Source organism: Sapajus apella, unplaced genomic scaffold (assembly GCF_009761245.1).
Source record: "Sapajus apella isolate SASKATOON/1434 unplaced genomic scaffold, GSC_monkey_1.0 scaffold77, whole genome shotgun sequence".
Classification (NCBI taxonomy): Eukaryota; Metazoa; Chordata; class Mammalia; order Primates; family Cebidae; genus Sapajus; species Sapajus apella.
This window is the reverse complement of record NW_022437017.1, coordinates 3,669,294-3,696,430: the sequence shown is the minus strand read 5'-3', so window position 1 is coordinate 3,696,430 and position 27,137 is coordinate 3,669,294. Positions and strand designations below refer to the sequence as shown.

The following is a 27,137-nucleotide window of genomic DNA, read 5'->3' as shown; positions in this document are numbered from 1 at the left end:
GCGCCGAGCCCACCAGGGCAGAGTAGGATACGACCACTTTCTTCCCTCAACCCCGGAGATCGCGCGGCGCCTGGAGCGGGGTCGACCTGGGCGCGCCTGCGGCGAGGCGGGGCCGAGTCGTCGGGGGCGGGGCAGGGCGGGGCGGCTCCCGGGCTGCTGTCCCCGCCCGCCCTGACTCACCCTCGCGGCCCGCCCGGGAACTCTGCGGGAGTCCCGGCTGCTCCGCTTTGCCGCTTTCAGGAACCCAGGAGTTGGGCCCAGCGTCCCTCCCGGAACGGTGAGTAGGTGGCTCTTTTCCTCTGGGCACCCCGAGGTGGCGGGGTGGGAGTCGGGCTGGGAGTCCCAGGGCAGAGCCGCTCCAGGTGCGCTGACCCTGTGGCCGGGGCGGGCCGTCCGGACACACCAGGAGTGAGTGGGGGTGCGGGCGCAGGCAAAGGGAAACCTGACCCACGAGGTGCGGGTCCTGGGAGCCAGGCGGGCTTGGCTGATGAAGTTCAGCAGGCTGGACTTGACTTTGGGGGTCTCAACCACTTTCCCTTCCCCTTGGCATTTGGGAAGACATTGACAACTCATCCCCGGGAGCTCCTCAGAGCCCCAGAACCTACCGCTTGCGGTGGGTTTAACCAAGCCTGACCTCTGGTGCTCTTGAACTTATAGATGTCCCAAACCTTCACATCTGTTAGCAGAGGCAGCTTGGAAAAGACACGGCTGGGAGTCCACAGGCCTGGGGCCTGGCCCAGGATGGGCTACAAAGATGCCACCCTCCCCCACTCTAGACCCTCAGTTTCTCCTTTGTATAAAAGGGTTGAGGCTCAGCTGGAGACCGTGGTTTACGCCTATAATCCCAGCACTTTGGGAGGCCAAGGTGGGCAGGTCACCTGAGGTCAGGTGTTGGAGACCAACCTGGCCAACATGGTGAAACCCCGTCTCTACTAAAAATACATAAATTCGCCAGTGTGGTGGTGCACGCCTGCAGTCCCAGCTACTTGGGAGGCTGAGGCATGAGAATCGCTTGGACTCGAGAGGTGGAGGTTGCAGTGAGCTGAGATTGCACCACTGCACTCCAGCCTGGGTGACAGAGCAAGACTCCATCTCAAAAAAAAAAAAAGTCTGAGGCCAGGTGGAGTGGTTCATGCCTGTAATCCCAGCACTTTGGGAGGCTGAGGTAGGAGGATCACTTGGGCTCAGGAGTTCAAGACCAGCCTGGGCAACATAGTGAAACCCCATCTCTACAAAAAATACAAAAATTGGCTGGGCATGGTGGTGCGCACCTGTAGCTTCATCTACTGGGGAGACTGCTCCCAGCTGTTCCACTCCCAGGGACGCAGGAGGGGTTGGCAGGAGGATCACTTGAGCCCAAGAGCTACAGGCTGCTGTGAGCTATGATCGCACAGCTGAACCTCTAGCCTGGATGACAGAGCAAGACCCTATCTCTTAAAAGAAAAATGGTTGGAACTTGTGTTCTTTGAAACCTCTCTTTGGGCTTAAAATTGTTGCATGCTTTTTCCTTCTTACCGGCCTCTTAGCATGGGCTGTGGGTGGGGAGGGTCTCACTCTCCCACCCTTCCCAAAGCAGGAACTCACCACCACATTTTTTGTAGGCAAGTGGCTTGAGGGGGACCTGGGAGGGAGGAGGGGTGAGGCATTGGGGGGTGGAGCCAGGACTGGTGAGGGTCGCATGGTCTTAGCTGGCAAGACCTCCCAGCCTGGCCTGCTACAACGCAACACCGCTCTTAGGTGCTTTTGGCAAAGATGCTGTGTCTTTTTTGTTGTTGTTTATTTGATTTTTGAGATAGAGTCTTGCTTTGTCGCCCAGGCTGGAGTGCAGTGGTGCAATCACAATTCACTGCACCCTCCTGCCTCAGCTTCCCCAATAGCTGGGATTATAGGTGCCCACCACAGTGGCCAGCTAATTTTGTATTTTAGTAGACACGGAGTTTCACCACATTGGCCACGCTGATTTCGATCTCCTGAGCTCTTGGCCTCCCAAAGCACTGGGATTATAGGCGTGAGCCACCGCACCCAGCAAGATGCTGTATTTTAGTGAGAAGCTGTCTCTCAAGAAGGAACAGAGTGCTTGCTATCCTACAGGCAGGACCTGGAGCTTGGATAGGTCAGGCTTCGAAGGCTACTTGGAACTGTAGAAGCTTGAGCAAGTTATTTCTCTTCCCTGAGTCTGGAAAGCAAAGTCCCCAAATCCACGCTGCCTGAGTTTGGATAAAATGAGGCGTTGAGAGTGTCTGGTGGAGGAAGTTAAGTGTGGTCCCCATGGTTGTATTTCCCCTGGCTCTGCCCCAATTCTTCGAGCTCCTCTTTCTGGATCTTCCCACCAGCCCTGCTCAGACAAAGTGGGAGCCTGTCTTGTCTGTGGAAATTTAATGGCAGGTTCAGGATGATCAAGTTTGAGTCATGGAGACAGATAATGATAGCCCCTGTGGCTGCCCCCGGTCCCCTGAGTGTTTCTGCCTTCTTGTCTGTGATTGTGCACCTGGGATGGGTGTTGGTGGAGCTTACACCAGGGTGGCAAGGACAGGAAGTTGGTCCCTGCTTGTGTGTGTGTGTGTTTTGTGTGATTTCTTCTGCAGCCCCCAGAGTAAGTAGGTTTTTTTTTTTTTCTTTCTTTTATTTTTAATTTTTTTATTTTTATTATTTTTTCTTTTTTTAGAGACGGTGTTTCTCCATGTTAGGCTGGTCTTGAACTCCCAACCTCAGGTGATCCGCCCGCCTCGGCCTCCCAAAGTGCTGGGATTACATGCGTGAGCCAGTGTGCCTGGCCCTTTTTTTTTTTTTTTTTTTGAGATGGAGTCTTGCTGTTTCACCAGTCTGGAGTACAGTGGCAGCTCACTGCAACCTCTATCTCCAGGGTTCAAGCGATTCCCCTACCTCAGTCTCCTGAGTAGCTGGGACTACAGGCACGCACTACCACTCCTGGCTAATTTTTTTTTTTTTTTTTTTTTTTTAATTTCAGTAGAAATGTGGTTTCACCATGGCCTGGATGGTCTCAATCTCCTGACCTCATGATCTGCCCGTCTCGGCCTCCCAAAGTGCTGGGATTACAGGAGTGAGCCACCTTGCCTGATCTTTCTCTTTTTTTCTTTCTTTTAAATTTTTTTGGAGACCAAGTCTCACTCCGTTGTTTAGGCTGTGGTGATCTCGGCTCACTGCAACCTCTGCCTCCCAGGTTCAAGTGATTCTTCTGCCTCAGCCTCCCGAATAGCTGGGACTATACGCACCTGCCACCTTGCCCAGCTAATTTTTTTTTCTTTCCTAGAGACAGAGTTTCACTGTTTTAGCCAGGATAGTCTAGATCTTCTGACCTCATGATCCTCCTACCTTGGCCTCCCAAAGTGCTGGGATTACAGGCGTGATCCATCATGCCCGGCTTTATTTATTTATTTTTGAGACAGTCTCACTCTGTTGTCCAGGCTGGAGTGCAGTGGTGAGATCTCAGCTCATTGCACTTCTGTCTGCTGAGTTCAAGTGATTTTCCTGCCTCAGCCTCCCAAGTAGCTGGGACTACAGGTGCCCACCACCATGCCTGGCTAATTGTTTTTGTATTTTTAGTGGAGATGGGGTTTCACCATGTTGGCTAGGCTGGTCTCGAAATCCTGACTTCAAATGATCTGCCCACCTTGGCCTCCCAAAGTGCTGGGATTATAGGCAAGAGCCACCATGCCTGGCCCATGTCAGTAGTGTTTTATTTTCTGTTTTTGAGATAGGGTCTTGCTCTGTTGCCCAGGCTGGTTCGTGGCTCACTGCAGTCTCTAACTCCTGGGTTCAAGCAATCCTCCCACCTCAGCCTTCCGGATAGCTGGGATTACAGGCATGTGCCACCACACCTGGCTAATTTTGTATTTTTAGTAGAGATGGTATTTCTCCATGTTGGTCAGGCTGGTCTCAAACTCCTGACCCCATGTGATCCGCCTGCCTCGGCCTCCCAAAGTGCTAGGATTACAGGCGTGAGCCACCGTGCCCGGCTTTTTTTTTTTTTTTTTTTTTGAGACAGGGTCTTGCTCTGTAACCCAGGCTGGGTGCAGTAGTACAATCTTAGCTGACTGTAACCTCTGTCTCCCCGGTTCAAGGGATTATCTACCATGACCAGCTAATTTATATATTTTTCCTTCACCATCTTGGCCAGGCTAGCCTCGAACTCCTCACCTTAAGTGATCCACCCACTTTGGCCTCCCAAAGTATACTTGGCTTTTTGTATAGGGATGGGGTGTGAATGAATGTGAGGGGCAGGCCATGGTGTGAGGGACCCTGTGCTCTGGGCACCCCCTTGCACATATCTGGGTCTGGGTGAGTCACCGCCTGAGTCAGGGGACCCATGACATTTTAGGCTTCATGGTGAGTCCGAGTGTGGGCAGGCTGTACCAACCCCGTTGCCTGCCTATCCAATCCCCCAGACCAGAGTAGGGGCCTCTGAGGGGGGTAAAAGGATGTGGTCTTTGGGTACTGCCTGGCCTTTAGCCTGGTGGGTGGAGCCTGCATCCTACCTTGTTTTTACCCAGAAGTCACCCCAAAGTATTTGGGAGGCACAGAAACTGCAAAGGGAGGCTCAAACGTGTCAGAGCTGTTGGCTAAGTTGTGGGTCAGGGGGTCAGAGTTTCCCTAGATTCTTCCTGGGGAGATGGGTGGGTAGCCAGAGAGACCCCGTGATGGGCCAGATGCTCTCCTTCCTGGCCCAACCCCTGTGCCCAGTTACAGATTATCTTTTTTGTTTGTTTTTGTTTTTGTTGTTTGTTTTTTGAGATGGAGTCTCACTCTTGTCACCCAGGTTGCAGTGCAGTGGCACGATCTCGGTTCACTGCAACATCCACCTCCTGGGATCAAGACCCTCTCCCTTCAGCCTCCAAAGTAGCTAGGATTACAGGTGTGTGTGCCACCAGGCCTCGTTAATTTTGTGTGTATTTTTAGTAGACCCTGGGTTTCACGATGTTGGTCAGGCTGGTCTTGAACTCCTAGCCTCAAGTGATCTATCCACCTCAACCTCCCAAAGTGCTGGCATTACAGGTGTGAACCACCATGTCCAGTCTGTTACAGATGATCTATCTGGATAGGGACGGGAGACTCCCAGGACTGGGGGAATTTGATGTTGGCAGAAGTGGGTGGTCCAGGGGTCCCTACCCTCCTTGTTCCACCTCCAGCCTCTGGGGAAGTGGCTGCCTGCCTGAGAGAGCAACATCTCAGCTCATGCCCCATACGCCAGTGTGACTTGTGGCTGGCCTGTCTGCATCTCCAATAATGATACCTTGGTCTAAAAGGAGACCCTGGGAACAGACCGAGTGGGCCAGCAGGAGCTGGCAGCACAGCCCTGGCCCACTTGTAGGTGTCACCTGACAGCTTTCCATTTGCAAGTCCCCTCCCCCTCCAACATCCTGGCACCCATTGCCGCCTCTCAGAGCTCCAGTCTCTGGTTTCTGCCTGTGATTATGGGCTGTAGCCCCTGTAGAAACTCAGGTGTCCTCGTCACCCCGTCCCCCAGGGCTGACTAGCCTTCAGCTTGGCCACTCCCTGTCCCTGGGCCTTGGTAATCAGAGCCAGGCTCCAGCTGGCTTTTCCGGTTGGGGGTTGGAGGTGGTGCCCGGAGCACCCCTGGAGGGGGTGGGGGGCCCACACCCCGGAAGTCCTGAGCCTTGGAACGCTCTCAGGTCTGGTGGCAGTGAGAGCCCGGGCTGGCCCAGACGCCAAGCGTCTGCGGTCAGGGAGGATCAGGGCAGATGTTTTCAGGCCTTGGTGTCAGGGGTGGGAGAGGGATGCCTGGCTTTGGAGGGGGCACACGGTAAGGCTGGAGGGTGGTGGCGTTGTGGACTACCCCCCCATGCTATTCAAGGTCAAACAAGTCAGATCAGGAGCAGGGGTGCCCAGAGGGGAAGAGTGGCTGCTTGGTTCTGGGAAGGAGGTGACATCTCCATGGAGGGTGACCGAGGCCAGGCTAAGAGGGAAGTGGGGGCACACACCTCAGAGGTTCAGGCAAGTGTGGGCAGGCAGGGTCACGGGCCGATGAGGAGCACGGACCTGCCCGTGTCTGGCTCCTCTGGGACCCCCTGCAGAGCCTCCCATCCTGAGGGTCTCTGCACCCCCCGTCTCGCCCCTCCCACAGGCAGCATGATCCCAGTGGCCGAGTTCAAGCAGTTCACGGAACAGCAGCCTGCATTCAAGGTGCTCAAACCCTGGTGGGACGTGCTGGCCGAGTACCTCACTGTGGCCATGCTCATGATCGGGGTCTTTGGCTGCACCCTCCAGGTAAGGGGCTCCCCTGGGAAGGGGGCATGACCAGAGGGGCGGGGCAGGGGTATGGAGAAGTCCTGAAGCCTTCCTATCACCCAGGAAAGTGAGAAAGAGAGCTGAAGACAGAGCCCCACTCGGAAACCAATCCATACCGCTTATCTTCCTTACCTCCACCTCCCCGGTACAAGTGATTCTCCTGACTCAGCTTCCTGAGTACTTGGGATTATAGGTACCTGCCACCATGCCTGGCTACTTATTTTTTTTTTAAGATGGGGTTTCGCCATGTTGGCCAGGATGGTCTTGATCTCCTGACCCCGTGATCCACCTGCCTCGGCCTCCCAAAGTGCTGGGATTACAGGCGTGAGCCACCATGCCTGGCTGCCTGGCTAATTTTTGTAGTTTTTTAGTAGAGACCAGGTTTCACAGTGTTGGCCAGGCTGATCTCCAACTCCTGATCTCAAGTGCTCTGCCTGCATGGGCCTGCAAACGGCTAGGATTACAGGCACGAGCCACCTTGCCTGGACTTTTTTTTTTCTTTTTTTTTTTTTTAGGAGTCTCGTCTTGCTCTGTTGCCCAGGCTGGAGTGCAGTGGCATGGTCTCAGCTCACCGCAACCTCTGCCCCCAGATTCAGGTGATTCTCCTGCCTCAGCCTCCCAAGTAGGTAGGATTACAGGCACATGCCACTATACCTAGCTAATTTTTGTATTTTTAGTAGAGATGGGGTTTCACTGTGTTGGCCAGAGAAAGAAGACTGTCTTGCTCTGTCACCCAGGCTGCAGTCAGTGGCACGATCTCAGCTCTGAAAGAAACAGGCCAGGCTTGGTGGCTCACACCTGTAATCCCGGCACTTTGGGAGGTCGAGGCAGACGTATCACTTGAGGCTAGGAGTTCAAGACCAGCCTGGCCAACATGGTGAAAACCCATCTTTACTAAAAATACAAATATTAGCCGGGTATGGTGGCAGATACCTGTAATCACAGCTACTTGGAAGGCTGAGGCAGGAGAATCGCTTGAACCTGGGAGGTGGCGGTTGCACTGAGCTGAGATCCTGCCACTGTGCTCCAGCCTGGGAGACAGAGTAGGACTCCACTGGAAAAAAAACAAAAAACCAAAAAAAAAAAAAAACAGATATGGTCTTATTCTCTCATGCAGGCTGGAGTACAGTGGCATGATCATAGCCCACTGCAGCCTTGAACTCCTGGACTCAAGGGATCCTCCTGCCTCAGCCTCCAGAGTAGCTGGGATTACAGGCACACACAACCATGCCCAGCTAATTTTTAAATTTCTTGTTGATACAGGAGTCTTGTTATGTTGCCCAGGCTGGTCTCAAACTCCTGGCCTCAAGCGATGCTCCCACCTCACCCTCCCAAAGTGCTGGCATTAGAAGTGTGAGCCATGGTGCCCAGCACCACCCAGCTCTGTACTTTCCTAATGCTCAGTTTCATCCCTGGAATCAGGAAAGGACTGCAGTTGCTATATGAGTTTGTCACTTCTGCAGTAACAAAGTAGCAGGGATTGAGTGGCTTAAACACCGGAAATGTATCCTTTTCCAGTTGGCCAGAAGTCTGAGATCAAGGCACCAGCTGACAGTAAGGGAGAATCTTCCAAGCCTCCTTCCTAAATTCTCGTAGCTCCAGGCATTCCTTGGCTGTATGTAAATAACATTCTCCCATTTCTTTTTTTTTTTTTTGAAACGGAATCTTGCTCTGTCACCCAGGCTGGAGTGCAGTGGCACAATCTCAGCTCACTGCAACCTCCGCTTCCCAGGTTCAAGTGATTCTCCTGTCTCAGCCTCCCGAGTAGCTGAGATTACAGGTGTGTGTGCCACCACACCTGGCTAATTTTTGTGTTTTTAGTAGAGGCAGGGTTTCACCATGTTGGCCAAGCTGGTCTCAAACTCCTGACCTTGTGATCCACCTGCCTCAGCCCTCCCAAAATACTAGGATTACAAGCATAAGCCACCACGCCTGGCCTTTTTTTTTTTTTTTGAGAAAGCATTTTTGCTGGGCATGGTGGCTCGAGCCTGTAATCCCAGCACTTTGGGAGGGCGAGGTAGGTGGATCACCTCAGGTCAGGAGTTCAACACCAGCCTGGCTGACACGGTGAAACTCTGTCTTTATTAAAAATACCTCCCCAGGCCGGGCGCGGTGGCTCAAGCCTATAATCCCAGCACTTTGGGAGGCCGAGGCGGGTGGATCAAGAGGTCAAGAGATCGAGACCATCCTGGTCAACATGGTGAAACCCTGTCTCTACCAAAAATACAAAAAATTAGCTGGGCATGGTGGTGCATGCCTGTAATCCCAGCTACTCAGGAGGCTGAGGCAGGGGAATTGCCTGAACCCAGGAGGCAGAGGTTGCGGTGAGCCGAGATCGCACCATTGCACTCCAGCCTGGGTAACATGAGTGAAACTCCGTCTCAAAAAAAAAAAAAAACAAAACAAAAAAATACCTCCCCACCTCAAAAAAAAAAAATTACCTGGGCATTGTGGTGGGTGCCTATAATCTCAGCTACTCAGGAGGCTGAGGCAGGAGAATCGCTTGAACCCAGGAGGCAGAGGTTGCGCCATTGCACTCCAGCCTGGGCAACAAGAGCAAAACCGTGTCTCAAAACAAAAGAGAAAGAGTGTTTTTAAAGCAAGCTCTGTCACCTAGGCTAGAGTGCAGTGGTGCAATCATAGCTCACTGTAACCTTGTACTCCTGGCCTCAAACAATCCTCCCCTGCCACCCCTGCTTGACCCCCCCCCCCACTGCCTCGGAAATCACTGGGATTACAAACCTGAGCCACCGCACCCAGCCTCTCCCTGTATCCTCACATCATCTTCCCTCTATGTGTCTTTCTCTGTGTCTAAATTTCCTCTTTCTCCAAGGATGCAGTCATACTGGGCCCACCCTACAGGCTTTGTCTTAACTTCACTACCTCTGCAGAGACCCTATTTCCAAACAGGAGCCGCTTGAAGCAGCTCAAATAATGCCACATTCACAAGGATTCAGAGTTGGAACTTCAACATCTTTTGGGAGGACATGATTCAACCCAGTTCCTTTTTTCAGACAAAGAATAGTGCTTTGTCGGGTGTGGTGGCTCACACCTGTAGTTCCAGCACTTTGGGAAGCTGAGGCAGGGGATCACTTGAGGCCAGGAGTTTGAGACCAGCCTGGCCAACATGGTGAAACCCCATCTGTACTAAAAATACAAAAATTAGCCTGGCGTGGTTGTGTGTGCTTGTAGCCCCAGCTACTCAGGAGGATGAGGCAGGAGAATCGCTTGATCCTGGGATGGGGAGGTTGCAGTGAGCTAAGACTGCACCACTGCACGGCAGCCTGGGTGACAGAGGGAGACTTGGTCTCAGAAAAAGAAGAAAAAAAAAAGACCAGTGCTTAAAGGTTTAGTAAAACTCTTCCAAAGTCACAGCTAGCTTGGTGACAGTTAGAGACGGCGGGGTGGGGGGGAGTCTCCCACCTTCCACCTTTTTTTTTTTTTTTTCCCATTTTCCTCATTCTCTCTCTTTTTAAAATTATTTATTTTTGAGACGGAGTCTGACTCTGTTGCCCAGGCTGGAGTGCAATGGCATGATCTTGGCTCACTGCAACCCCCACCTCCTGGGTTCAAGCAATTCTCCTGCCTCAGCCTCCTGAGTAGCTGGGATTACAGGTACCCACCACCATACCCTGCTAATTTTTGTAGTTTTAGTAGAGACAGGGTTTCACCACGTTGGCCAGGATGGTCTTGAACTCCTGACCTCAAGTGATCTGCCCGTCTCAGCCTCCCAAAGTGGTGGGATGACAGCCCTTTTTCTCTTTTGCTCCTCAGGTGACACAGGACAAAATCATCTGTCTGCCCAATCATGAGCCCCAGGAGAACTTATCAGAGGCCCCGTGCCAGCAGTTGCTGCCTCGCGGGGGCCCTGAGCAGATGGGGGCCCTGCAGGAGGTGAAAGGCCTTAAGAACAACCTGGACCTGCAGCAGTACAGCTTCATTAACCAGCTGTGCTATGAGACGGCCTTGCACTGGTACGCCAAGTACTTCCCCTATCTTGTGGTCATTCACACACTCATCTTCATGGTCTGCACCAGCTTCTGGTTCAAGTTCCCTGGCACCAGCTCCAAAATTGAACACTTCATCTCCATCCTGGGCAAGTGTTTCGACTCTCCGTGGACCACAAGGGCCCTGTCCGAGGTCTCCGGGGAGAACCAGAAGGGCCCAGCCACCGCTGGACGGGCCACAGCAACTGTTGCAGCCACAGCAGGGGCCGGGCCGGGGAAGGCAGGGGAAGGTGAGAAGGAGAAAGTGCTGGTGGAACCAGAGAAGGTGGTGACCGAGCCTCCGGTTGTCACCCTGCTGGACAAAAAGGAGGGTGAGCAAGCCAAAGCCCTGTTTGAGAAGGTGAAGAAGTTCCGCGTGCACGTGGAGGAGGGCGACATCCTGTACACCATGTACATCCGGCAGACGGTGCTGAAGGTGTGTAAGTTTCTGGTCATCCTGGTCTACAACCTGGTCTATGTGGAGAAGATCAGTTTCCTGGTAGCCTGCAGGGTGGAGACGTCGGAGGTCACGGGCTACGCCAGCTTCTGCTGCAACCACACCAAGGCCCACCTCTTCTCCAAGCTGGCCTTCTGTTACATCTCCTTCGTGTGCATCTACGGGCTCACCTGCATCTACACGCTCTACTGGCTCTTCCATCGGCCCCTTAAGGAGTACTCCTTCCGTTCCGTGCGGGAGGAGACTGGCATGGGGGACATTCCTGACGTCAAGAACGACTTCGCCTTCATGCTGCACCTCATCGATCAGTACGATTCGCTCTACTCCAAGCGCTTTGCCGTCTTCTTGTCCGAGGTCAGTGAAAGCCGCCTAAAGCAGCTCAATCTCAACCACGAGTGGACGCCTGAGAAGCTTCGGCAGAAGCTGCAGCGCAACGCCGGGGGCCGGCTGGAGCTGGCCCTCTGCATGCTTCCTGGACTGCCCGACACTGTCTTCGAGCTCAGTGAGGTGGAGTCGCTCCGGCTGGAGGCCATCTGCGATATCACCTTCCCCCCGGGGCTGTCGCAACTGGTGCACTTGCAGGAGCTCAGCTTGCTCCACTCGCCCGCCAGGCTACCCTTCTCCTTGCAGGTCTTCCTGCGGGACCACCTGAAGGTGATGCGTGTCAAATGCGAGGAGCTCCGAGAGGTGCCGCTTTGGGTGTTTGGGCTGCGCAGCTTGGAGGAGCTGCACCTGGAGGGGCTCTTCCCCCAGGAGCTGGCTCGGGCAGCCACCCTGGAGAGCCTCCGGGAGCTGAAGCAGCTCAAGGTGTTGTCCCTCCGAAGCAATGCTGGGAAGGTGCCGGCCAGTGTGACCGACGTCGCCGGACACCTGCAGAGGCTCAGCCTGCACAATGATGGGGCCCGCCTGGTGGCCCTGAACAGCCTCAAGAAGCTGGTGGCATTGCGGGAGCTGGAGCTGGTGGCCTGCGGGCTGGAGCGCATCCCCCATGCGGTGTTCAGCCTGGGTGCGCTGCAGGAACTTGACCTCAAGGATAACCACCTTCGCTCCATTGAGGAAATCCTCAGCTTCCAGCACTGCCGGAAGCTGGTCACACTCAGGCTGTGGCACAACCAGATCGCCTACGTACCCGAGCATGTGCGCAAGCTCAAGAGCCTGGAGCAGCTCTACCTGAGCTACAACAAGCTGGAGACCCTGCCTTCCCAGCTCGGCCTGTGCTCGGGCCTCCGTCTGCTGGATGTGTCCCACAATGGGCTCCACTCCCTGCCGCCCGAGGTGGGCCTCCTGCAGAATCTACAGCACCTGGCCCTCTCCTACAATGCCCTGGATGCCCTGCCTGACGAGCTCTTCTTCTGCCGCAAGCTGCGGACGTTGCTTCTGGGCGACAACCAGCTGACCCAGCTCTCGCCCCAAGTGGGTGCCCTCAGAGCCCTCAGCCGCCTGGAGCTCAAAGGCAACCGTTTAGAGATGCTGCCGGAAGAACTTGGCAACTGTGGGGGGCTCAAGAAGGCAGGACTCCTGGTGGAAGACACCCTATACCAGGGTCTGCCGGCAGAGGTGCGGGACAAGATGGAGGAGGAATGAACCTGGGGTGGGGTCGTTTTAGGTAAAGCCTTAAAAATGTTTCCTCCCTGGAGTCTCAACCATGGTCTTCCAAGACAGGAAGCCAAGTAGGCCCAGGCCAGGAGAGGAGGGACAGACCGTGTCAGCCTTCTGGGGCCCGGGCAGGATCTGGGGCAGGTTTGTCTGGGAAGAGGGACCGGATGTTGTGGATTTGGGGTGGAACCTGGTATGGAGGGATTAACTCAGTCATGGGATTCCCGACCAAAACCACACCTGTGTCTCTGGCAGGCTGGCTGGCCTTGCTCCCATCCCTAGATCAGAACTGCTGCCTCTCCCTGGATATTCTAGCTCAATTCGTGCCAAATATGGGGGAAAGGACACATCCCAGTGGGATTTCCAATACTCCCCCTCCCATGCAACAAACAAAGCAACTTACAACTGGGGTTCTCTCCCAAGGAGAGGACACAGACACAGTTGTTTGCTGTGGATATGTGAGCTCAGGACAATGGTTCTCATTTGGCTAAGCATCAAAATCAACTCGGGAATTGGGGCAAAACAAAATATCCCAGGCCCCACCCCTGAAAGACTGACTCAGGAGGTTTGGATAGGGGCCAGGAGTCTGTGCCTAAGTAAGTGTTCCAGGTAGTTCTGGCGTAGGTAAGTGGTCCTGGGATGGTATGTTGGGAAATGCTGATGTAAAGGTATCGGGGCTGGGTGCTGTGGTTCATGCCTGTAATCCCAGCACTTTGGGAAGCCCAGGCAGGAGGACCGGTTGAGCTTAGGAGTTCAAGATCAGTCGGCAACATAGCGAGACCCCACCTCTGCCTCCCCCCACAAAAAAAATCCAAGTATCTAAATTCTGATCCCTTTTGAGGTCCTAGACCCTTTGAGAAACTGATGAAACCAGGCACCTCCTTACTCAGGAAAATGCTGGTGTACAATACACACAAAGCTCTTTAGGCAGCAGATAAATTTCCCCACAGAGCTATTCAAGGACTTCCTAAGGTGGGCGGATTTCAGGGTTAGGACACCTGCTAGAGAGGTGACATTTTTCCAAGGACAGGCAGGGACTTTGGTCTTGACTGTTCCCTATGAGAGGGAGCACATGCCAGTGGGTGCTTAATAAATAATAATTATGCGAATTCTAGTTTTGATCTCTTTTTCTTTTTGAGACAGAATTTTGTTCCTGTTGCCAATGGCGCAATTTCAGCTGACCGAAACCTCCACTTCCCAGGTTCAAGCGATTCTCCTGCCTCAGCCTCCCAAGTAGCTGGGATAATAGGCACGTATCACCACACCCAGCTAATTTTGTATTTTTAGTAGAGATGGGGTATCTCCATGTTGGTCAGGCTGGTCTGGAACTCCCGACCTCAGGTCATCCACCTGCCTTGGCCTCCCAAAGTGATGGGATTACAGGCGTGAGTCACGCGCCTGGCCCTAGTTTTGATCTCTTATGTGCACTCCTGTCATTGTCTCAAACCTTTTATTAGGGCCAGGCATAGAGGCTCGTGCTTGTAATCCCAGTGCTTTGGGAGGCTGAGGTGGGAGGAGCACTTGAGCTCATAAGTTTGAGACCAGCTTGGGCAACATAATGAGATATCATCTCTACAAAAAATAGTTGGCCAGGTGTGCTGATGTGGGCCTGTGGTCCCAGCTACTATGGCAGCAGAAGCAGGAGGACTGCTTGAGCCCAGGACCCAGGAGGTTGAGGCTGCATTGAGCTGTGATTGCATCACTGCACTCCAGCCTGGGCAATAGAACAAGATACTGTGTCTAAAAATAAGTAAACAATATTAACCTTTTATTTATTTTTGTTTGTCTTTTTGAGATGGAGTCTCGCTCTGTTGCTGAGTCTGGAGTGCAGTGGCATGATCTTGGCTCACTGCAACCTCTGATTCCCAGGTTCCAGTGATTCTCCTGCCTCAGCCTCCTGAGTAGCTGGGATTACAGGCACCCACCACCACACCTGGCTGAATTTTGTATTTTTAGTAGACAAGGGGTTTCACCATGTTGGCTAGGCTGGTCTCAAACTCCTAACCTCAGGTGATCCCCCCATTTCATCCTCCCAAAGTGCTGGGATTACAGGCGTGAGCCACCGTGTCTGGTCTATTTGTTTATTTCTGAGACAAAGTCTTGCTTGCCCAGGCTGGAGTGCAGTGGCAAGATCTCGGCTCATTGCAAACTCTGTCTCCCCGATTCAAGCAATTCTGCCTCACCTTCCCGAGTAGCTGGGATTACAGGCTCCAAAAATACCATGCCCAGCTTTTTTTGTAATTTTAGTAGAGACGGGGTTTTCGCCAGTTCGGCCAGGTTGGTCTCAAACTCCTGACCTCAAGTGAGCCGCCCACCTTGGCCTCCCAAAGTGCTAGGATTACACATGTGAGCCACCGTGCCCGGCCATAATATTAACCTTTTATTTCATGTGGCCAAGCAACACCCGTGTGCCAGAATCAAGGATGAGTCTCTTGTTCTCATAGAGGCACAGAAGGCCACCTGGAAGAGGGGAAAGTAAAGATCTCAGCTGTAACTCTACGCTTGTGTGCACTCCACCAAGTCGTCACCAGTGGAGTTCCGACAAGCCTGGAACACTCATCCCTAAGTGTTCACTCGTTGGACCAGGAGCTGGAAGGGCACTTGGCACAGTCCACCTGGTCCTGGCCACCTCCCAGATGTCTGCAAAATCGGAAATTTTCTGTCATCTAAGGGCAGAGACAAGCTGCTCTTGGGGGAACCCTGCGTTCCAGATGGGACATTTCCCCAGCACCCCTCAGACCACTTAAAGGAGTGGTTTAGGCTGCTGGGGGCCCAGGCACCGAGCACCTAACCCGAGGGCCCGTCCTCAGATAGGATAGGAATTCTGCACGTCCAGGCGCTGGGCTCACGTTTCAGGTGTGAGAGCGATAAAGGGGGAGACTTGAGGTTCCATATGAGTGAGGCCAAGAAGTCTGGCCTTGACCTTGGCCCCGTCGCCGAGGTCAGCGGTCATGCCACGGGTTCCCACGGCCGTCCCCTCCTGCCTGGCTTTAGCCAACTCTGAGCCTGGTGGGACCGGCAAGAAGGGAAAGGGCTCCGGACGGAGCCTAATTACACTGAGGAGCCGGAACCCCGCTGCCAGCGGGAGGCTAGGAGGCAATTAAACACAGGAGGAATCCCAACAAAGCACCATTCGTGAGGAAGGCATTCTGAAAGGACGCCCAAGCCGACTAGAAGAGCGAGGAGGCGGCTGAGGCTGCACCGCCGGGGAGACCAGGTGTAGACCGCTACTTCAGAAACAGGTTCCAGGAACGCGCATGCACAGAAACCACGCGCGCGAACACGGGTTCCCCTCCGTACGCATGCGCGCCGCTTCCCCCGCCCACTGCCCTCACTAGAATGATGGGTTTCCTTGCCTCTCTCCGGAGCGCTCGGGAATTGGCGCATGCGCACCACGATGGTGGCGACAAGCGGGGGTTGCACGTTGCCTGCCTCGAGCTCTAGGTGGCGTCATCCTTCGGGCTGAGCCGAAGCACGCACGCGCGGAGGCTCGCAGCTGGGGAAGGGCGGGTGCGCGCCGCGGGCATGCGCCATGTGGGGCGAGACGGCGGCTCGGCGGGGTCATCTAGACGCAGGCGCAGTGCGGTGTTTGTCTGCCGGACTGACGGGCGGCCGGGCGGTGAGCGGCGGCGGTGGCGGCGGGGAAGATGGCGGCGTCCTCCCTGGAGCAGAAGCTGTCCCGCCTGGAAGCAAAGCTGAAGCAAGAGAACCGGGAGGCCCGGCGGAGGATCGACCTCAACCTGGATATCAGCCCACAGCGGCCCAGGCCCAGTAAGCACGGCGCCGTGGGGGAGGGGGCAGGCGGGGCGGGGCGCGCGCCGCGGGAGGCCCCGCCCCCGCCGCCAGGCCCCGCCCCCGCTTCCGGGGCGCTCGCGCTCCTCTTCTCCGTCCCCCCCGTTGTGGGCTCGCGGGGCGAGAGTCACGGTGATCCGGGGGGCGTAGGGCCGGCGAGCTCCGGGGAATTCGCACCCTCAGGGCCTGGGAGCCCAGTTCCCGGACCCAGGCGAGGCCCCCCGCTGATGACCCGCCCCCATCGCCGTCATCCTTTGGGTCGGGCTCCCCGGACTCCACGCGTCCGTGATCACATCCAGGTGGCCCCTAAAACACAGACACGTCCCTTTTGACCCGATGTTACCACTCCCGTCATCTCAGGGACTGCCCAGCGCGCCCCACCCCGGCCTAGGAGTTTGTCAGCCCTTGTAGCGGACGATCCACGCACAGGCGCACGCCTGCCCTGGGGACACCTGAGGTCACTTGACCACATAGAGCCTCTCCCCATCTCTTCTGACCCGAGGATTTTCCCTCTCGCTCTCCCTGTGACCTTGTCTGGGGGGGGGGGGGGGGGGGTGGGACGGGGTCCCTTCTTCCCCCTAGTGACAATAACTTTGGCTCAGCAGACCTCCTCCCACGTATACCCGGCCCCCTCAAACCCCTGTTAACAGTTTCACTGCCACCATTTTGGTGAGCGTGTGTCTGACCTCTCCAGAAATGCATATCGACCCCCCAGCCATCACAGCAACTTTGTCACCTGGGCTCAAATGATGGCTTCCTTTCCTTCACACTTACCTGATTTGGGAACACCTGAGGCCAATATGACTTTATCTAGGCCTGCTCCCCACCCCGCAGCAGACATCTATCCACCTGTTTTCTGATGAATCCCACCAAATTGGGACCTACCTCCCTGACGTCTTATCTTCCTAGATCAGTACCTCCCACTCCACATGCACCTGACCTGGGAACACTGACCATGTCTAGTCTCCCAGCTTTTTCCCCAAGAGCCTGGTCTCTGAATTATCTGGGCTGGAGAGAATCAGATTTTCAAACCCTGTGAAAGCCACCCCTGACCCATGATCCTTTTTGTGTCTGTCTTGACCCAGTGAAATGCTCTCATGTCTCATCCAATATGACCTTTGTAGTTTATGTAGCTCTCTATGGAGTCATTATGATAGGGGAAGAAGGTACCCCCTGAATCTGGGCATCCCACCCATTCCCTGGTCACCCAGCCTGACCTTCACAGCCTGACACCCTCCTGTCCCTCCCTCTCCTGACCTGAGTCAGCATGGGATCCTCCTTGGGGAGTCTCTTGGGGGCCCAGATAAATCATGGAGGTGGAGATTCTGGTGTTGAACACTGCCTGGGACAAGAAGCCCTCACAAGACAAGGGAGATCCCTGCTAGCCCCTGGGCGCTGCCCTACCTGGCCCCTGAGTAGATGAGGCAGGGTTGGGTCTAGGGCCCCGGGTGCCTTCGGGGTGGCCGTTTCCATGCAGAGCTAGGAGGCCCTTGGCAGGCAGGCCACCGAGGAGTCCCCTCCAGGCGTCTGTGTCTGTGTCAGCTCCATCCCATCCTCCCCGTCCTCCCCATCTCTGTCGGTTCCCAGCCATCTCTGCAGTTTGGTGCCTCCCGCTCCTCCTCGTTTATGATTTGATTTCTTTTCTTTTGGACGAATTGGTCGTTTCTGTTGTGATTTATCGTGGTGTTGTTTTTTTTCTTCCTTTTCCCCATCCAGTTATTGTGATCACTCTAAGCCCTGCTCCTGCCCCGTCCCAACGAGCAGGTACCAGCCTTTTTATCATCGCTGCTTGGACATCTGCACCATTGACCTAACCGCTCCCCCAGCCGCAGAATGCTGTCCCCCAGCCCCCGTGCTCTGTGTGTCTCCCCATGTCCCCTACCCTCACTCTCACTTTCTCTCTTATTCTACTCGAGCAGCAGTCAGCCCAGCCCGGCCTCCTCTGTGTCCTCCACCCTTCCCCCGTCCCTTTCTCTCGGCTCCACTTTGAACTCCCTGGAGGGGGATGTGGGCTCCCCACTGACTGGGAGGCGGGTGCATGCCTGTGTGTATGTAACTGAGAGAAAGAGAAAGTTGGGCCTGGTGGGTGGCCTGTGCCTGTGGATCTCTCTCAACAACGACATGAACACATAGCACCCTCCTGGGTGCCACTCCTGCCCTGGGCGCCAGGGACACAGCGGTGAATAGAACAGACGAAGCCCCTCTCCTCTGTAGTGGGGGCTGCAGTAGGGGGGCCCACTGGACAGGGAGCACATTCCCACTAGAGAGAACATTCTAGCTGGGTGAGTGGCCCTGCATGGGACCAGTCTCGGGGGAACCTCTGGAGAAGGTGGGATTTTGAACAAAGCCTCTGGGGAGGCCAGGCACAGTGGCTCACACCTGTAATCCCAGCACTCCAGGAGGGCAAGACAGGAGGATCACTTGCGCCTAGGAGTTCAGGATCAGCCTAGGCAACATAGCAAGATCTCGTCTCTACTAAAAAAAAATTTTATTTTTATTTTTTTAGATTTTTTAGGACGACTGCAAAAAATTTTTTTAATTTGTCAGTTATGGTGGTGCACACCTATAATCCCAGCTACTTGGGAGGCTGAGGCAGGAGGATCACCTGAGCCCACTAGGTTGAAGATACAGTGCGCCATTATCACACCACTGCACCCCAGCCTAGGTGACAGAGCCAGATCCTGTCTCAAAAATTTTAAAAAACAGGCCAGGTGCAGTGGCTCATGCCTGTAATTTCAGCACTTTGGGAGGCCAAGGAGGGTGGATCACTTGAGGTCAGGAATTCGAGACCAGACTGGCCAACATGGTGAAACCCTGTTCCATAAAAATACAAGAGATTAGCCAGGTGTGGTGGCAGACACCTGTAATCCCGGCTACTAGAGAAGCTGAGACACAAGAGTCTCTTGAACCCAGGAGGTAGAGGTTGCAGTGAGCCAAGATTACACTACTGCACTCCAACCTGGGTGACAGAGCAACACTCCATCTCAAAAAAAAAAAAAAGTGCTGCGTGAAGTGGCTCACTCCTGTAATCTTAGCCCTTTGGGAGGCTGAGGCAGGCGAATCATGAGGTCAGGAGCTCGGTACCAGCCTGACCATGGTGAAACCCTGTTTCTACTAATTTTGTATTTCAACTAAAAATACAAAAATTAGCCAGGCATGGTGGCATGCACTTGTAATCCCAGCTACTCAGAAGGCTGAGGCAGGAGAATCACTTGAGTCCAGGAGGCAAAAATTGTAGTGAGCCGAGATCACACATTGCGCTCCAGCCTGGGTGACAGAGTGAGCGTCCATCTCAAAAAAAAAATTTTTTTTTTAAACCCATCTTGAAGGAGGTGAGGGGAGAGAAGACAGCCCTGCTGGGGCCCTGAGCTTGCACACCTGTGTTGGAAGAGAGGCTAGATGGGATGTCCGGCTCTGTGTGTGGTTGTGAGTCTGTGTGTGTCTGTGTCTGTGTGTGTGTGTGTGTGTGTGTGTGTGTGTCCCCAGTGGGCAAGGGGACTGTGTCCTGGCTGCATGGGTGTTGGAGCCATGGCACCCCACGTGTGTGTTGTGGGTGTGTGCATTTGCACGATGTGTGCATGCATGTTGATGTGGCAGCCTGCACACTTGTGGCTCATGTTGGCAGATGCGTGCCCTCTAGCCTCTCGCTGTCTCTCATCCATTCTCTCTCTCTCTCATCCTCACCCTCTTGCTCTCACTCCACCCTCCTAAGCCGCCATGTGGCTGTCACCACCTCTGTGGCCTCTGTTCTCAGGTCCTTTGTATACTTCCTTCCTCCCACGCTGACCCGAGCCCTCCCCTACCTACATTCTCCTGTGCGCTAGTCTGTGGGCCGGCAGCCTCCTCCCTGGGCTCTGGGGCCACCCTCAGAAGGCCTGGTGGCCTGCGCCAGGGAGGGGACCCACAGGACTTCTCCAGGGATGTGGTCCTTACCCCATGAGAGCCGATGGTGTGGGGCGGGAGCAGGACTCGGATAATCTCTGAGGGTGGGAACCAGGCAGTGTCTGAAGAGACGCCAGGTGCAGAGGGGTTGGGGACTGGGTTTGCGGGGAGCACAGGCCCTCAGGAGCCAGAGAGGGATCAGGGCTGTGGCTCAGGCCATGGGTAAAGCAGAGGTGCCAGGGACCTGAAGAGGCAGGTGGAGAAACCTAGCCAACACAGCAAGACCCCATCTCTTCTAAAAATACAAGCTGGGCATGGTGTTGGGCGCCTGTAATCCCAGATACTCAGGAGGCTGAGGCAGGAGCATGACTCGAACCAGGAGGTGGAGGTTATAGTGAGATGAGGTCACACCACTGCACCCCAGCTTGGGAAACAGAGCAAGGACCTACCTCAAAAAAAAAAAAAAAAAGCACAGGGGGTGCCGATGTGGCGGTGCCAAGGCTGCAGTGGCCAGGACGGTGGGAGGGGCATGGGAGGCGAGGCTCTAGGCCAGTCCTGAATGCTGGGCCTGGCTGTGTCCTGGGTCCCCAGAGCCCTTCCCTGGCCCCTGTGTGGTCCTCTGGGAGGGGAGCTAAGGGGCACTGCTGCTGCAAGAGCTGGCGGGACCAGGTAGGGGCAGTGCTGGACCTCCCACATTGGGACTGAGGTCAGGGTCTTCCTGCCTCTCCTGCTGCAAGAGATCAGGGTCCCAGGCCCACAGCAGAGGGACGGAGCCCAGCTGCTGGCGTGGGGTGAGTTTGTCTGAGTTAGACCAGGAGCCCGCAGAACTGTGGAGAGAAAAGGCAGACGAGGCAGGAGGAAGAGAGGAGGAGAGAGGGAGAGGGGTGTCCTCAGAGGGCTTTGGCAGGATGGCAGGCCCCAGCCTCTGTGGGAGCAGTGCCTTGGGAGGCGTTTGTAGCCGTTTCCAGGGCCTCTAGGGTGTGAGGTGTCAGGACTGGCTCCTCTGGAAGCCACATGAGCCTCCTGGCCTCTGTTACTGTACCCGGTTGCCAGCCTAGCCAGGGAGACCCCTTGCTCCTCCAGGAAGCTGCCCTCCTGTCCCAGGCCCCTCTCTGGCCTGTCTCTGCAGCGCCTCCTCTGGGCACCTGGGCCAAGTCTTGGCTCCTCTCTGTCTGTCTCCTGCCCTCCCACCCCTAATACTGCCTTCCTGCCCCGGGGTGCCCGCTGCCTGCCTGCCGCCTGCCCACCTGCTGTAGCATGCCCAAGCTGCCCGCATGCAGGCTGCTGGATGAGCCGACCCCCGCCTGGTCCAGCATTGCCCCTACCTCGTCCTGCCAGCCCCTGCAGGAGCTGTGCCCCCAAGTTCCCCTCCCAAAGGATGCAGGCCCCCTGAGGTTCTGTTCTGCCCCCATGGGTCCCAGCTCTGCAGGCCAGCCCACAGGCCCAAGGGGGCCTTCCCCGACCCCGGAGCAGAATGTGGGGCAAGGCAGCCTGAAGCCTGAGTCTCGTGCCCACTGCCTCCTCAGGGTGGCCCCCCTCACTCTTGTTTGGGTGCCACGTTCACTGCTACCAGCAGGGCCATAGCTTGGGCCAGCCCCGGCAGGCACTCCGCCCTCGCCTATCCAGCCTGTGGGCACTGTGGCCCTGGGCCTGCTTCCTGGGCAGAAGTGGGAGGAAGTGGACACACCCGCCAAGGAGGCCGCCCACCCAAGGGACACCCCAGGTTCCCGTCTCAGTTCTCTGTCAGCGTAGACTTGGGCCCCCTCTCCCTGCCAGCCTCCTTCATGGTCAGGGGATGAGAGAAGGGACTCTGAGGACAGTCTGGGGTGGGAGGGAGACCCCAGCTTCAGCCCTGCAGGGCAGGGGGCTGTGCCGGGCTAGCTGGGGAAGTGCTGTAGGTGAAGCTGAGGGTCCTGACCCCTCCCTGGAGTGCCAGATGTGGAGCTGAGACCAGCTGGATGCTGACCCCCCTTCCCCGCCACTGGTCTCACCCCCCCAGCCCTGCAGCTCCCGCTGGCCAACGATGGGGGCAGCCGCTCGCCATCCTCTGAGAGCTCCCCGCAGCACCCCATGCCCCCCGCCCGGCCCCGCCACATGTTGGGGCTCCCGTCAACCCTGTTCACGCCCCGCAGCATGGAGAGGTGAGCCAGGGGCCCCACAGGGTGGATGGGCAGCAGTGTTGAGGGGGCTACCATGCCAGCCCTGGGAGGAGGATGGTTAAACTGGTGGGAACCCCAGTGTGGGGGTCTGGGGTGGCCTTAGGTTGGTCAGGACCTGTCTCCACCAGCACCCGCTCTGTGTCCCTAGCATTGAGATTGACCAGAAGCTGCAGGAGATCATGAAGCAGACGGGCTACCTGACCATCGGAGGCCAGGTACCACCTTCACTGAGGCGGTGGGAGGGAGGAGGCCCAGCCAGGCAGGGCCCATCCTGAGGGTACCGGTGGGGGGCAGGGGGGTGGTGGCAGAGGCCCCGGGGATCCTCCACCTCTCCCTCTCCTCCCAGCGATACCAGGCAGAAATCAATGACCTGGAGAACTTGGGCGAGATGGGCAGCGGCACCTGTGGCCAGGTGTGGAAGATGCGCTTCCGGAAGACGGGCCATGTCATTGCCGTCAAGGTGAGCCTTGGCGGCCACCCGGGCCGGGCCCTGTGTACCGGGCTGGTGCTAAGGCTCCCTCCCATTCCTCCTGTCCCTGCCCTTGTAGCAAATGCGGCGCTCGGGGAACAAGGAGGAGAACAAGCGCATCCTCATGGACCTGGACGTGGTGCTCAAGAGCCATGACTGCCCCTACATCGTGCAGTGCTTCGGCACCTTCATCACCAACGTGAGTTCCCTGCCATGCCAGGCGCCCCCTGCCCCCCACGTGCAGGGTCTCCACCTCTCTCACCCGTTGTCCCTTCCCTGGGAGCAGAGCTTCTGGGGGGAGGGCTGGAAGACACAGCTCCCCTGCGTGCCCCCTTCCTGCAGACAGACGTCTTCATTGCCATGGAGCTCATGGGCACCTGTGCTGAGAAGCTCAAGAAGCGGATGCAGGGCCCCATCCCCGAGCGCATCCTGGGCAAGATGACAGTGGCGGTGAGCAGCCAGGCGGGGCATGTGCTGGGCGGGTGGCCTTGGACCGTGCCCCCGCCCGTCACACACCCCCTCCCCTGCTCACCTGCAGATTGTGAAGGCGCTGTTCTACCTGAAGGAGAAGCACGGTGTCATCCACCGCGACGTCAAGCCCTCCAACATCCTGCTGGATGAGCGGGGTCAGATCAAGCTCTGCGACTTCGGCATCAGCGGCCGCCTGGTGGACTCCAAAGCCAAGACTCGGAGCGCAGGCTGTGCTGCCTACATGGCTGTGAGTGGGGGCCCTCCAGCAGGGGAGGGGTGGGTGCTGGGAGGCCGGCCCCAGCCTTGGAGGTACATCGTCCCCTCCTCCCCTTGCAGCCTGAGCGCATTGACCCCCCAGACCCCACCAAGCCGGACTATGACATCCGGGCGGACGTGTGGAGCCTGGGCATCTCATTGGTGAGTTAGTGCTCTGCCCCTGCCTCCAGCCAGGGACGACGGCTTCTGTGGGATTCAGAGGGAGAACACAAACCTGTCCCAGCTGGTCCAGCCTTGCCCGTCTCCCTCACAGGTGGAGCTGGCAACGGGACAGTTTCCCTACAAGAACTGCAAGACGGACTTTGAGGTCCTCACCAAAGTCCTGCAGGAGGAGCCCCCGCTTCTGCCTGGACACATGGGCTTCTCAGGGGACTTTCAGTCCTTCGTCAAAGACTGGTGAGGATCTCCCCTCTGGGAGGTCAGGGGCAGCCCGCCGCCCTGGGCAGCTGGGGAGGCCAGGGCGGGAGGGGAATGGAGGCCCCACACTGGGATGGAGTGGGTGCGGCTGCGGGCAGGCTCATGGCTGGCAGCTCCAGACAGGAGCTGGTGCTGGTGCCCAGGGAGCCCCGAGTTGAGTTTGGAGCTGGCCCAAGGGGACAGCCAGCCCTGTGGCATTTGTTTGGCAGGGTGGCCTTGGGAAGTCATGAGCACCCTTCTTTAAGCACAGCTACAAGTGCAGGAGCTCCATGTCTGCTTTTCTCAGGGGAGCCCCACCTGCCTCTCTAGGGGACCTCAGCCAGTTCTGGCTCCCCAAGCCAGGCCCTTGCCACCTGACCTAGGCCACAAGGCTCAGAAACACACAGTTGCTCCCAGCTGTCAGCAGGGGTCCTGAGGACATCTGCAGCTCCTTCCCCACACAGATCTTGGGGACCCCTGGCTCTTCAGGGAGGACCTGAGCATAGGCACGGTGGGGGGGGTGTTGCCCACCATCCCCTCCTCCCTAGCTCTCACATCTGTTTTTTCTTCCTGTAGCCTTACTAAAGATCACAGGAAGAGACCAAAGTATAATAAGCTACTTGTGAGTACCTGTGGCCCTCCCAGTCCCAGTCCCATCCCTGTCCCTTGGAGGCTTGAGGCCAGGAGGGAAGACCCCCGTCCTAAGCCCCACCACATCGGGCCCACAGGAACACAGCTTCATCAAGCGCTATGAGACGCTGGAGGTGGACGTGGCGTCCTGGTTCAAGGATGTCATGGCGAAGACTGAGTCACCGCGGACTAGCAGCGTCCTGAGCCAGCCGCACCTGCCCTTCTTCAGGTAGCCGTGTGGCATCGGCCAGCCCCACAGGGGGCCAGGGGCATGGCCAAAGGCCCCCTTCCCCACCCGGCCACCCAGCTGCCCTCGAGGGGAGACCTGGGACCTGGACGGCCACTGAGGGCTGAGGACAGAGAGTGGGGGGTGCCCATCCGCTTCCCGCCCTGGGGTCAGCCGGCCACGTGCGTCCCCCGACAGACACTGTGAACGGAAGACAGCAGGCCGCGAGCAGAGTCGCTGTGCATTCAGCTGCAGCCTCTGGGCCACGGCGGCCCCCAGGGGCCAGGAGAGAGCCCCCAAGTCCTGCAGCCACCAAACTCCCAGCGTGCCATGCCCTCCACCACCCTCACACGCCCATTCCCCCTCTGTTGCCCTCTGTCCCCTGCTCTACCTCTCTGTCCCTGTCTGGCTCTCCCGTCACCCTTCCTGCCTCTGTCTCTCTTCTGGCCTGAGCTTGGGCCCAGTCCCCTCCCGACGGGACCCCTGGGTCTGCCTAGGTCTCCCATGGAGCAATGAGTCAGTGGCCCCCAGAAAGGCGGTGTGGGCATTTGGACTGCGGCTGGACAGGGCTGCACTCTCTTTTTCTCTTTGATCTCAGGGGGTCCTTTTTGGAGTTTATTGTATTTTATTGTACTTGGTGGGGTGTTTGGGGTGGGGGTGGAGGAGAGCTTGTTTTCAAGGGGTTTGTCGGTACCTTCAGAAACTTTTACCAAAGTCACGTTTAGCTGCTTGTGGTGGGGCCCCCAACCTCCGTCGGGCACTGGGGGGCTGGGGCTGCTGCTCTGGGGCCACAGCTTGGGGGTGAAGACCTCGGGGTGCAGTGGGGTCTGCGGGGCCCTGGCCACACAAGATGGCCTTCAGGGAAGGTGGGCTTGGGGCAGAGCAGGTGACCAGAGGGACTTGGTGACAGAGCAGGGCCATGGGCCAAGGGAGGGGTCTGGAAGGAGTCAGGGATCGAGGGCAGAGAGTGGATGTGGGGGTTCGAGGACGGGTGACAGGCCCCGGCAGGGGCTGGGCTGAGGGTGGGGTGTGAGGCCATCACCCTCCGTCATGCCCCTGGCTGTCCCTCTACTCACGCACACCTGGCCCAGCCTCCGATGAGACCCGGGACTGGGAAAAATCGGGTGTGCACTGGGGGCCCAGGCCAGGGTGCCCCTGGAGCCCGCTGGGGTGGCCAGAGCAGGAGGGGGTATTTTGTTTTTGTGGGTGTTGCATGCAAATCAAGTGGACAAGAAAAAAAAAACCCCGTAAAACCACAAAATAACAACACAAAAGGCGTGGAAGCTGGCTGGCCCTGGCAGAGGCCGCACAGGCGTCATTGCTCTCCTCTCACCTAGCCTGTTGACTCCTGTTACGATATTCACAAAATGCCGCATGTTTAAAGTCATAGACGTCATGGTTTCTCTGCTCCCAGGGGCAAGGCCACCTTCTCTGGCCTGTTGGCCTCTGTGTCAGGGGTGGGGGTCTGCTGGCTGGGGGAGGGGGGGGTGAGGGCAGTGCCAATATGCCTGGCCCTTTCCTCCTCCCCTGGGTCCAGCTGTGGGGGCCTCTGGGGATTGCTGGAAGGTCGCATGGCTGGTCCCAGGGCCCGAACAGGCCCAAGACCAGGCTGCCTGGTTTTATTTAACTTTATTTTCTGTTTCCTGAGTGTGTGTCCGCCCACCCTCACCCGCTTCAGTGTTAACTGGGGAGCCCTGGGGGAGTGTCCTGCTTCCCTGCCTCTCTCCCAAGACCTCCCCCCTTGTCACCAGCCATCCCTCTGGATCAGGCAGACCGGGTGGGCAGAGGCCTGGGGGCGGCTCAGGCCAGCCCACCAGCCAGCGGACTACCAGCCAGCGGACTCCTCAGGCTGCTAGTGTTGCCCTGCCCCTTTTTAAAACAAAATGCCCTCGTTTGTAAACCCTTAGGCGCTTGAGAATAAACCCCTCCCTTTTCTTCCACAGTCTGTGGTGTGTTGTGGGTCTGGCAGGGCGAGGTGGAAAGGGGGTGGTGTGTGTGTGTGTGGGGGGGGGGCATTCTAGTGGATGAGGCCTTTGCATTGAGGGGAGACTGAGGCAGGTTTGGGAGCTGGGTGCGAGGTATCAAGCAGCCAACATAGGGACACCCCTGCCCCCATTATTCCCAGGTCGGGCAGCGGAGGATCCCTTAATCCCCCCAGGCCTTGGTCATTGGCTCTGGTGTCAGCCCTTAGTCTGCGCCACCCCCGCTCCCTGCCTCCTTCCTGGCCAAGGACGGCCACCTGCCCACGTTCAGGGCCTTGGTGCAGCCCAGCTGGTGCGTCTGCTCTGGCCCCAAACACTCCAACCTCAGCCAGTCAGCATGCTGGGCACCGTGCTGCTGCTGCTGGCCCTACTCCCGGGGATCACCACTGTGCCCAGCGGGCCACCTGGTATGTATGGGCAGGGAGGTGATGGGTCTGTCATGCTCCTAGCTCTGTGTCACTATCTTTTTTTTGAGATGGAATTTTGCTCTGTCTCCCAGGCTGGAGTGCAGTGGCGCATGATCTCTGCTCACTGCAACCTCCACCTCC

The 27,137-nt window shown here is 56.8% G+C and overlaps 2 protein-coding genes across 5 annotated transcripts; both read left to right on the top strand.

Annotated features, from left to right (window-relative positions):
- The first annotated feature begins 44 nt into the window (after positions 1 to 44).
- LRRC8E (leucine rich repeat containing 8 VRAC subunit E) lies at positions 45 to 13,412 on the top strand. Its single transcript, XM_032251965.1, has 3 exons — positions 45 to 277; positions 6,104 to 6,246; positions 10,042 to 13,412. The coding sequence occupies exons 2-3, from the start codon at positions 6,109 to 6,111 to the stop codon at positions 12,292 to 12,294; spliced, it is 2,391 nt and encodes a 796-aa protein (XP_032107856.1). The 5' UTR covers positions 45 to 277; positions 6,104 to 6,108; the 3' UTR covers positions 12,295 to 13,412.
- A 2,381-nt stretch (positions 13,413 to 15,793) lies between these two features.
- Positions 15,794 to 26,549, top strand: MAP2K7 (mitogen-activated protein kinase kinase 7). Of its 4 annotated transcripts, XM_032251957.1 has the most exons (12): positions 15,794 to 16,077; positions 17,815 to 17,862; positions 21,980 to 22,121; positions 22,288 to 22,354; positions 22,486 to 22,599; positions 22,688 to 22,807; positions 22,951 to 23,058; positions 23,147 to 23,326; positions 23,416 to 23,496; positions 23,609 to 23,751; positions 24,328 to 24,373; positions 24,480 to 26,549. In XM_032251957.1, exons 1-12 carry the CDS (start codon positions 15,954 to 15,956, stop codon positions 24,612 to 24,614), a joined length of 1,308 nt encoding a protein of 435 aa, XP_032107848.1. In that variant the 5' UTR covers positions 15,794 to 15,953; the 3' UTR covers positions 24,615 to 26,549. The 4 variants fall into 4 exon arrangements, with proteins under 4 accessions (XP_032107848.1, XP_032107851.1, XP_032107850.1 ...); XM_032251959.1 differs by lacking the exon at positions 17,815 to 17,862 and having other exon boundaries at positions 15,829 to 16,077; XM_032251958.1 differs by lacking the exon at positions 17,815 to 17,862 and having other exon boundaries at positions 15,871 to 16,077; positions 21,965 to 22,121.
- The last annotated feature ends 588 nt before the right edge of the window (positions 26,550 to 27,137 follow it).